The sequence below is a fragment of the Cinclus cinclus genome, chromosome 18 (genome assembly GCF_963662255.1).
Source record: "Cinclus cinclus chromosome 18, bCinCin1.1, whole genome shotgun sequence".
NCBI classification, from domain to species: domain Eukaryota; kingdom Metazoa; phylum Chordata; class Aves; order Passeriformes; family Cinclidae; genus Cinclus; species Cinclus cinclus.
In genome coordinates, this window is record NC_085063.1 from 12,860,074 (window position 1) to 12,872,135 (window position 12,062).

General features: G+C 38.3%; 1 protein-coding gene across 1 annotated transcript; it reads left to right on the plus strand.

Annotated features, from left to right (window-relative positions):
* Positions 1–254: 254 nt before the first annotated feature.
* CTCFL (CCCTC-binding factor like) lies at positions 255–11,807 on the plus strand. Its single transcript, XM_062504970.1, is given in 12 exon segments — positions 255–264; positions 508–610; positions 700–961; positions 2,031–2,238; positions 3,820–3,990; positions 4,667–4,800; positions 6,430–6,550; positions 7,798–7,947; positions 8,615–8,775; positions 9,560–9,680; positions 10,813–10,866; positions 11,725–11,807. Coding segments are annotated over 12 exon segments (1,578 nt in total).
* Positions 11,808–12,062: the final 255 nt, after the last annotated feature.

Consider the following 12,062-nt stretch of genomic DNA (forward strand, 5'->3'; position numbering starts at 1 on the left):
GCCTACAATTAAGGCTGAGAGATTTTCATCTTTGCTCAGAGGGTGAGAAAATGGCAGCTGCTCTGACAGGACTTGGGGACCAAGGAGCACTGGGTACTGGTGCATTGGGATGGAAACCACTGCAAGTTCTGGGCTTTGTGTTTTGTAGGGAATTATCAGGTGAGAAGCAGCTATTCCCCAAAAGCTGCTACTCACGAGTGGACTCCCACTCCAGCCACTGCTGAGGGAGCGGCACAGGGAGGCAGAGGGCGGCCATGCCGAGGTGTACGGCAGGCGCTGAGCCCCTTCCCTGCCTCCTCCCCTCGAGGGCCAGCCTGGACACAATGGTCCTGGCCCACCTGGCCCGACAACCCAGGGCAAGCGCCTGCAGTGGCCATGAGGGGCCTTGGGCCGTGGCAGCACCGGGCAAGGAGCGCTGAGGAGGAGAGCGGCGTGCAGGGGCCGGGACTGGTCCTGAACGCTCGGGGTTTGCTGTCGTGTTTAACCTCAAACGGGATCACTCAGCAGCGTGTGGAGCCTTAGGGCTGCAGTACAAACAAGGCCAGCGGCGGAAAGGATGGCGAGGCCAGGCTGAGAGCGCGGCGCGGATGGACCCTGTGTCCCGAGGAGGGTGAAGAAGGCCAGGCCTACGCTCAGTGCGTGTGAAGGGGAGCAGGATGAGGAGGGAACCCATAGGGCCCTGCCCTGTGTCCTGAGGAGGGTGGAGGACACCGAGCCCACACTCAGTGCGTGTGAAGGGGAGCAGGACAAGGGCGGATCCTGCAGGGCCCTGCTGCCCTGGCGGGGCCGAGCCAGGCCGTGCTGGCCCCCGAGCATGGCCCTGAGCTCGCAGGAGGGCATCCGTGTGTTCTATGACTTGGAGCTGGCACAGATCCATATTTTGCAAGAGGAAGGGCAAGAAAAGGGTGCAGAAAGCAAGGCGACAGAGAAACTGCCAGACACGCTCTTGATGGAGGTACAAGTTCTGGATAAGGTGAAATTAGAGATACGGTGTTCCCTGTTAGCTTCAACCATCACACCAATTTGGTTCTGACTTAAGCACCAGTATTATTTATTCAAATTTTTCTGGCTTAAGTATCCAGTCTCCTGTATGTCTTTTTTTATAATTTCATCTCATTTTTAAAAGGACAAACTAGAAGTTTAGACTTTCTAGATTCAGAGAATATTATGAGTTGGAAGAGACCCAGATTATCAAGATGATATCGAGATGATATTTAACTGTTGGAATTCAGACAAGTTTTTAATTTAGTTCACCAGTTTGATAGCCCCATCTCTTAAGTAGCGCTACAGAATTTCCCTTTTTCTCCTTAATTCAAGTAGTTCAATCCTGCAGTCGTTGTTAAAGCTGGGTATGCAATGTAGTTCCATTTGAAATTAATTTTATTGATAAGGGCATGCAAACACTGCTGGTTTGTTCTGTGCTAGCTATTAAATTGTTTTACAATAAAATACTGTTTTTTCTTATAAAATTCATGCATCGCTAGATCATTTTTGAGGTAGGTCATATTGCCATATTTGAGTCTAGCAAATGCAAGAAGTGTCACAACCTGTTTAATTGCTATATGGAAAGGAAGGCATTACAGTTAGCCTGCATAAATCCTAAATTTGTTAAAAAAAAACAGAGCATACTTCTTATTTTCTTTTAAAAGGTAAACATACTGAAATGAAATTTTAAATATTTTCTTTGAAAAATAAAGATACATGTTTCTTTTTTCTCAGTGCTGCAATTTTAAAATGATGTTCTGAAATTTTATATAAGATTTTGATGAGGACATAATTTTAGTAATTATTCTTACTTAATTGTAACTAACCAATTAGGCTGCTGTACACTAAACGCAAATTTTTGTTGCAGTTTTGTCCATCACATGTAAGGCTGAAAATCAGAATGAATTGGAGGCTTGCATTTTGTTGACTGCTCAGTTGATTTGCCACTAGCGACTGTATTTAATTGAGAAAGTTATAAAACATATTCTTTTTTGAAATAGATTGACAGAGATAATGATGCCATTGCATTTGAAAATAACATCCAGCAACTGAGTCCATCTGAAGAGGGGGAAGGAAAGGAAGTTTTTTCCACTGTTGGGGAAACAAAGAGTCAGAGCTGCAAAGGGGGTGATGATTTGCCAGACTTATTCAGTGAAAGTAAAGAGCAGGAATATCCAACTGCATCAGAACAAACAGTTGTAAGAAATTTCAAGAATCTAAAATTTGAAGCTTGTGCTGCACATCAAGAAAAAGGTTAGAAGTTAATAATTTTTGAAGTTCATTTTTAGGTAAGGCATGTTAAGTAAGATTTTGAACTGATGTTGACTTTTACATTAAATATTCACAGTGGTAATTGTTAAGTGTAGATTAGGTTCAGTCTTAGCATTCTGTGGAAATTTGGAATAAGAAATAATACCTTCAGCCCTAAGTGCTTGAAGATCTTGTTCAGGTTGATGTCATCTGCCTTGTGTTCAGGAGAGACATTTTGGATGACATTTAGAAATTAATGGTCTTTTGAACAGTGTGTGGTATTTGAAACCTCCAGGGAGATTTCAAAGTTAATATTGTATAAGTGCCTTTGAATAAACCTAGTAATTTATTTAGTGCCTTGATTCACTCATTCAGCTTCAAAATGTGCTTGTTTGAGGGTTTATGGTTGAGCTTAGAGTGGTTCCATGTTGCTACAGAGGGTGGTGGGCAATTATCAACCAATGCCTGTCAGCAAAGCCTTTCCCAGAACCTAAATAAGAGTAACAGAAAATGGCTGATTTAAGATGTTAGAAATGCAAAAGTATGTTACAGAAGTTAAGGATTGACTCAGAAGAGAACAGATAAGCATCTGTTTCCCTAGAAACTGTGTGTGTACTGTAGAAATTGGATGACATCAATGATGTTGAGTCTGTAAATGTGTGTGTTGTATCTGGAAGTTAAGGTATCTTGGCTGAGGTTCTCTATGGATGCTGTACAAATTGTTAATATCCCCTGTTTCAAGTTACAGCCTTTATAGGAAGCACATTTGAGCAGGTTTAACAAAGCTAACAATGTTCCTTTGTGTGGGCATGAATCCACAATGAATAAATGACAATAAAGTGGTTTTGTTTGCTGTTACAGAAGTGAAGTGTTATCTGCACATCTCTGTGTGGTATAAAGCATTGTATAAAATGCGTTTTGGTCTCAGCATGAAAATCATTACAGAGAGCACACTTGGGAGCTGAGACAACTGTTCTGGAAAGACTCTTCAAATGTGACGTATTTGCCATTTCACAGTTTCAAATCTTCATAACTGAAAGTGTTGCACATTTAATCTTAATTTGTTACTCTCAAAAGAAATTCATTACTCTATGACTTCTCTAAAGAACCGATTTTTTCCCCCTCATATTCAACCAGTAATTTTAAAGAGGCTTTTACATCATGATTTTTTTTATATGCACTTTACTGATTCAGGAGCAGCAAAAAGCTGGGAATAGCTCAACCTGCCATTTCCAAATCTTTGCATAATCTTACTTAGTGCTAATTACACAGTTGTTGTCAAGAAGTTTGTTACACAGGTTTTAATTCTGAATGATGATATAGAGAGAGGAAATCTCATCCTGTCTTGGAGGTGAGAGCAAGGGTAGGAGTTAGGTTTCCTGGGATTAGATTCTAAACTGTATCACTTACAAATAACACAGTTTTGGGGTCAAATCACTGAAGTCTTAATGAATCCTTTGATGTAGAATTTTGAAGTAGTTTTACCCAGACTAGAGAGACTCCTTAGAAATCAGTACCATTTTTGAAAAAGTGAAGTCATCGTTTTGTGGCACATACGGTGTAAATGTGTCTTTGTTCCAACAGGAAAAAAGCAGTGTTTCAACTGTTTTTTTTGCACATTCACCTCAGTCAAATTATCAAGTCTTAGGCGTCATTTGAAAACCCACTCAGATGAGAAACGTCACGTGTGTCACCTCTGCCCAAAGGCCTTCCGTACAGCAACTCTGCTGCATAACCATGTGAACACACATACAGGTACCTAATGCTTGAAAATGCTTCATGTCACATGCGCTCTTCAAAACTGAATTAACAGGCAAGTGGCTTTGCCTTAGAGCTGTGTTCTGTGATCATTTTATGCTCATAAATCCCTCTGATTTTCTGTGGCGTTCCACACTGAAAAGATCTGGTGTGTAGTTAGGAACTCTGTGTGTCTGTATTTGTTTATTTTGTTAAGTACCATTCTAACAATTCTTGTCAGCTGAGCAGTGACTTCAGCTGTGCTTCATTCCTACTTGCAGAATAGAATTTTCTGTTATGTTTTCATTTTGCTATACAAACATATGGAGCAAAGTGATAAATTGTGTTTATAATAAACTTATTGTGTGCATATATATGGAAGGAATTCTTTCCTGGGAGGGTGGTGAGGCTCTGGCACAGGTTGTCAAGAGGAACTGTGGCTGCCCCATCCCTGGAAGTGTCCCAGGCCAGGTTGACCAGGGCTTGGAGCAACCTGGGATAGTGGAAGGTGCCCCTGCCCATGGCAAGGGGTAAAATGAGTTTTAAAGTCCCCTTTAACCCAAATAATTCTATGATTTATTGTGTGAAAAAAAAATCAGAAAAGGTTTTATTTAAAAATTCTGCATGTTGATTTAAGGCAGACAAATCACATTGCTGTGGTGTTGAATAAAAGTCTCATGGTGTGTTGTTGCAGGGAACAAACCCCATAAATGCAGTGAGTGTGACACAGCCTTTGTGACCCGAGGGGAACTTTCACGACACAGGAGGTACAAACACACTTTGGAGAAGCCTTTCAAGTGCACAATATGTGAATACTCCAGTGTAGAGGTAAGTACAGCCTTACTGAATCTTTTGGGAGGGTGTGAAGGTTTTCACGTGCCAAGATTTGAATGTACATAAAATTTTTGGCCAGATTTTTAACCATGAGAAGTCCAAGCTCTGCTGATGGCCTTGGACACACTGATGGATTGTGTTTATCTGTTAATGTTACTTCAAGGTGGCTGATGGCAACAACTTTATGGTGCCATGCATTTCATTTCATTTCATTTCATTTCATTTCATTTCATTTCATTTCATTTCATTTGTGTGCACATCTTTTCATCCCATCATCCTGCAAAGAAGGAACAAGTAACCTGAATTCCTGGAACCCTTACTTTGTCTATGTAGTATATACAAATCTATTGCTCCAAATTAATATTCATGCAATTATTTGGGGGGTTTTTAACTAGTTGCATTTTAAGAGCTTTTTCTCATTTGTTATGTTAAACACATTGTCTAGAAGCAATTTTATGTGATTTTGGTCTTACAAAAACATTATTTGTCCTCATTCATACTACATTCCATGTACCGTAGGATAATACGAGCTCATATCTAAAAAGAAGTTCATGTCTTGTGTTTATGTACTTGATGATGTTTGGGGTTTTTTCCCAGGGCTAGAATTTTCTTCCCCAAGAACAAAATACCTGAGAGTCTGCTTAGAGTGGACTTGGAAATTGCAATTGAATTGGATGCACAGGCTTTCAGAAATGCACCTGTGATTGAATAACTGCCACAATTTAGTGGATGTTCAATATCTGAATTTGTGCTGTGTCCAGGTCTAAAGCTGTAAGCAATCCTGAACTTTATTCCATGCACCTTACCTTAATAATTAAATTTTTGATAACTTGCATCTTTAAAAACCCTGACAGCTGATACTAAATTACCCTATTCTTTCCCTTGTTTCCATAAGGAGATATTCAGCATTCACTGCTGTTACAGAACTCTCATTCCTGTAAGCTTTACCTGAATGAGGAAAGCTGAAGGAGCTCTCCAGTACTGCCATGCAAATTATTTGACTTCTGTGTAGCAAAGTTTGGCAGTCATGTTTAATTTTATTTAAATTAATAGTGGTGTAGATTTGAAGGAATCTAGCAGTGAATTCATTAATTGTATTTATAAATGGAGGAACTGAACATGTGTTAACTCTTAATTGCATACCTATAATATTTATGTAGAACATATCAGAAAAACAGCATAAAAAAGTAGAATTGAATTAAACTTTGTAACTAAGGTGTTTCATTGGGACTTGAGGGTGAATACACTCTGGATAATGAGTTTGGTCTTTCATTTATTTTCCTGAGTGTTTTCAAAGACTTTTATATTTGGTATATCCAAGTAGCCTGACAGTAGGTATCCTCTTTTTAAAATTTTATCTTTTTGTTCTTATCATAAAATTCCCCATTTTGCTAATGTGGACACTAAATATGGAAGTTAGATAATACGGTGAAAGAGTGCAGAACTGTCCTAAAACCACAACAGGCTGATTGTGCACGGAAAAACATGGATGTGACAGTGCTGATTCTGTGATTAATACATTTTAAATTGCCATAAGGTGTAGTATGTGAAATTGCTTATATTTTAATGATATATATCTCTAACGTAGATGTTATTTTAGAAAATCTCTCATTTTTATCTGAGGCCAGCAAGATGAGACGTCACGTTCGCTCGCACACGGGAGAGCGGCCCTACCCCTGTCACCTGTGCAGCTATGCAAGCAAAGATGCCTGCAAACTGAAAAGGCACATGTTAACTCACACTGGTAGGATTCTGGGGTAATGCTCAAGTCCAGGACCTCAGCTCCTTAATACAGGGGTTAACCTCATAGGGTTAGAGCAATCTCATTTCAGCCTTAGAATTAGCTCTTTTTTTATTTGTCATTTGGAGTAAAAATATGTTCTCTTTCAGTGTTCTGGATTTAGCAGTTGGAAGCCCAGTAGTGCTAGTAGTTAGTTTTGCTGTTCCTCCTAAACTTCTTTTATATCAGAAAAATATTTCATTTTCTGTGGGTCAAGTTGTCACTTTTATTTCTCAATTAGTTGATTTTACATGGAGAGGTATCTATGAGAGATTTTTAAATATCTGTTCAGAACATGGATATTGTTGTGACCCCGGATTGCCAGCAACTGCCTTGGTCAACAAAGAATTAAATTGCTTTAATATTAAAAGAAATGTGTTCTTGTCATAGCTCTGTGACATGCAAGTCACCTCAGGGGCAGTGGGTATCAATCCTGTACTTCAGAGTTTAATTTGGCTCAGTTACGGTGTGTAATTTGTGCTCTGATTAATATTTTAGGTTGAATCAGAGTGTGACAGCGTGGTTTGAATCAAATTTTCCAAATATCCCCACTTGTCACGCATTAGTTCATATCTTGAGACAGTTTGGTGCAGTTAAACAGAATTCATTTTATGAGTGAGCCACAAGAGTCCAACTGGAAGAGTTCAAGAGTGTTGCCCACTACTGGCAGGGACTTCTTCCATAGAACCAGTCTGGAGTTGGTTCAAAGCTGTGCCAGTTGCCAGTGTTGATGTAGTTTTTAATGATAATCATGCCTGATGTGGCTTTTTGGGGAAGAAAGGCACAAAAATAATTTCCTAATTTCCCTTGCCACCATTATCAATGGCTGCTGGTGTGTCACTCTTATAATGATGACTTTCTCTCCTTACATATTTGTAGATAATTCTGCATTTTTGTGTATGAAGTATTCAAGGAAGAATAGATGATAATTAAAATAATTCCTGATTCCTAGTTTAGAATTATATGAATGGCTTTATGCTTCAGCAGTTTGACCTGTGGACGCAGGAAAGCAAAGATTTTCTGTTGCAATCAGTTATGTAAACTTCTGGAGACTTGTTTGTCCTTTTGGGCACTGTCAACTAATATTAACTTTTTGGTTGATCTGGAAACTGTTGTTGTTAGAACATGGATGTTAAATTCTGTGGGAATTTGAATTTATATCAAATAAGTAGAGTTTCTAAGCATATGTTATTTTAATTTCTTTTTAATAGGTGAAAAACGCTATGAATGTTACGTTTGCCAAGCCAGATTCACTCAAAGTGGTACCATGAAAATCCATATGTTACAGAAGCATGGAGAAAATGTGCCAAAACACCAGTGTCCACATTGTAGTACTTTGCTTTCCCGAAAAAGTGATTTGGGTGAGTTTAAAGGAAAACACTGAAAATGAAGTGTAGAGATAAGTAGAGGTGAAATCTCTAATTTTCACAAAATTTCACCAAATATATTATAGCTGACTTCATATTATCACAGAATATTTTCAGTAAAACGCATTTGTAGTTTTACAGGTAAGTTCTTCCTGCAAGGAGATGTGGTGACATCTTGTGGTTGATGTTTTAATTTGTTTAAAATGCAAAGTAGCAAGTATTTAGCTTTTTTTTTTTTTCCTTATTTTCTTGATACCTGTGGCACTGTGACCTTCTGGTTTTTTTTCAGAAGTGCTGGCAGCAATACAGCTGACCAGTAACAACAAAACCTATATAGAATTTTAGTTTCCAGAAATACATGAAAATGTTGTATTTAAACTAGATTTGTTTTCTAAGTATTTGATTTATTAAACAATTTCCACTGAAATCAGTAATATTCAGGCTTATAACTGCTTGATTTCTTTGGGAAGTTACAACATCTTGCTGTGGCTTTTGTTTAATCTTAAACTAATTTGTCTATTTTACCCCTACTGCAGAGAGCACGGAAGGTTCTTTTGTGTTTTCCTCTACAAGATTTGCATTATTCAGGGCTATGCACAGTTCAAAACCGTGAAAATAAAAACCTTGCTGTTAAAATGAGTTGCTTTAAATAACTGTCCAGGTGTCCACCTGAGGAATCTGCATTCCTACCTGGAAGAGGCAGTGAAGTGCAGGGACTGTGAGGCAGCTTTCCACGAGCGCTACGCTTTCCTTCAGCACAGGAAGACTCACAGGAATGAGAAAAGATTCAGATGTGCTCAGTGCAGCTGCACATTCAGCCAGGTATTTCAGTTCCCTGGGAAAGTGCTGCTTACTCTGGTGGTGGTGTTGGCGAGGCACGGTTGGCTTTGGGGTTATATTTACCTTAAGAAAATAAAAACTTCTGTGACTGCAGTCCAACTAAAATAGTGTAGTGGTGCTTTTATCCAGGGTAAATCCTTCATAAATAAACAGTGAAATTGAAATGCTGGAAAGATGAGCATGTCTTCTTGATAAATCTTTTGTACATGGACTGTGTAGATGTATAAAATAAGAGCAATCACTTTCAGGAGTGTTGTGATACAGGACAAAATGTAGTATTTGAGCCTGAAATGTGATTTTCAGCAGTGATGCAGAATAAATTCAGTCTGAACTGAAAAATTTATTTTAAAGAGTACTTTTAGGATAGCTAAGACCCATTCAGCAAAGAAGGTAAGAAATTATCATTCACTTCAAAAGCATATGCAATGAAAACATATTCTCATTTTGGGTTAACTGTGCACACTTTAAAGTAAATGTGACCCTCTTTCCACATACAGATTTTACATGCAAAACTTTATTGCTTATCCAGGAACCAGAAAATGTTAAATTTTATTTTATACCCACCAAATGGCAATGTTCTTTTAAAGCAGAATTTTAATATATATTCTGGAAAATCTTCAGGAGTTTTATGGAAGTTGTTAACTAAGTCAGTCTTCCACTTAGTGTTCCAGAATTTGTCTGTCAAACCACATTTGCTTTGTGTGTGTTAAATTGCCTACATAGATTACTATTTGATTGATATATTTGTTCTTCATTATGCTAACAGAGTAATATGTGTAAGCATGCTGAAAATTGTGGATTGGTGAGGGCAAAAACTGCTACACCCAGAAAAGGAAGCAAAGACAAAAATAAAATCCACGAGAGCCCAAAGCATGCCAAGCCAGAAGGTAATCAGTGACTAAGTTAGAATTTAATCATGTAAATTAGAATCAAGACTAAAAGGCTAAGGCAGTGAATCTTCCCTGCTGCTTAATTACTGTTTCATAGTGAAGCTAATAATGGAAGAATACTTCAGAATAGGCTTTATTGTGTGTCACAAATTCTTGTCATGTGAGTTGGGTCACTGCACAGGTACCATCCTGGCTGTTCCCTGCTCCTGCAATCGAGTTCCTAAACTCCCTTTTTAGCAGTGCTTTCAGATGATTTTTGTGGAGTAAGAGACAGGAATGGAGATACACTGTAGGCCTAGGTGTCCCTAAGCCTCACCTTTTGGTGTATCAGATTGTATCTACACTGAGAAAACTTGTCTTGATGAGAAGAAAAAATGTTGGAGCTATTCTGAATCTAATGAATATATATCAGCAGCTGAGTTTACATTAGCATTGACACTTCTTGTTTTCACTGGTGAGGCTGTAATGGTATGGTTGGAGAGAAATGTCTCAGCTGCAGTGTTTGTGTTTTTGCAGTAATTAGATTTTGCTGCTTATTAATGTTTTCCTACATGCAAACAATTTCTTTATGGTATCTTGTAAATACCTTCATCTGAAAGCTTGTTTTTCTAGAGCTGTGATAATGTATCTTCAGATGTTGTTCATGCAAATACTCAGTTCATTAATTGAGTCACACAACACCTAAAAACTTCTCTGCTGTTCCAGAAGGTTTTCCCCCACAACTAACATTTGCAAGTATTTATATATCACTGTCCACATCTTGCACAACTTGAAGGGACCTGTGGGATCCTCAGCTGTGCACATGATGACTTGTGAGACTGGGGCTGTCAGTGATTTGCTTTTGCTAATAATTAAAGAAGAAAAAGGACGCATATGATAATTAAATTTCCAGTTAAAAAATGCTTAGTTTTGCTCTGATGAGAATACCAAACTCAGTAACATGGCTTGTGATGAAATATTCAGTAGGAGATATATTCATTCCCCAAGTCAAGTGCAAGATAAAAGATGTGCTGTAGTTACATATTGGCAGCATTTTCTCCACTAAACTAAACTGCATACTTGTTAAATTTATTAAAATATTTACTTGTCTTTCTGGTTAATCATCCCAATATTTAATTTTTTCTCAAAGTTGCCCTGAAATAATTCCAAGATGACTCTACTGTGAAAAATGAACGTTGTGCCAGTGAGATTGTTCCTGTTTTAGATGGGACAGAAACAGCAACTCCGAGGGAACACAGAACAGAAGCAACTCGTTAAGTGGGTCCTCAAGATGATGGACAAATAATGCACAAACAGACTGATCCTCCTTGTTCTCAGTGGTTGTAACTGAGCAGTTCCAAGTGTGGAACTACCTCTGATTAGAAAGGTGGAAAAGATGCTCGTTGGAAGCTGTTGAAGCCCTTCTGTACTCATGTTTCTTCTTGCTGCTGTTTCTACTGTGTAACCTAAAAATACCTTTGCAAAGTGTGAAAGAGCAATTTGCACCTGGTTTACTACACGCATGTAATAACAGAATGGGGAAAAGCAGCTAATTTCAGAGTACTTTATTAAAGAATGGATGGGTTGTTCTCCTTGCATTTGTTCCTTTCCAGCTTTACTCACAGAATTGCCGGCTGATCTGAGGTAAATTTGTCCCTCAGTATCACTGAGAGCTGCCTGAATTTCAGTGTTTGTACTTTGCTGAGGTGAGCACATGAAAGGCAGTGATTTTTTAGCACAAGGTACATTTACTAAATCTCCTTTCTGCAAACACTTCAGCTTCTAATCAAATTAATGATGCAATAGAATGCATGACACAATTTTGTGAAAAAGCACAATTTTTTATGCCTTATACTACTGGTAATTAGAAATTAATCTTTTGTCTGAGCTTTTCTCAACTCAGTTAGCTGGGCAGACAAAACTGCATGACAAAAATGGAACAGGGCAGCAGAGAAGTGTGGAGGACCCCCTCATTCTGGGAACGTAAAACCTTCTGTGACCTTAAGATGACTCTCCTTTGAATCCAGGTGGGTTCTGCTTTCTTTATCCTTCCTTTAACCAGCCTTGCAAATGCTCCCATCTGAGTTTGTGATCCTCCATTTAGCACCAGATCCAAATCACTCCTATGACTTTGATTTTAATTAGCTCTTCAATAAAGCCCAACTGTGCTTTTTTAGTAAAGTTCATGTTTATAGTATACTTAAAAAGCAGAAAAAAATTTGACTGTCAAATACAATTCTCTAACTTTCCTTAGGCTGTAAGAACTACTGGGCTTAACTCTTAATAATTACTAGAGTCATTACAGTAAGTACTATGAATTTTTATGATTCATTACGATGATCAAAATTGCCATTTATGCACTGTTCACACAATTTTTTTTTGTTATTTGTAATTAATACT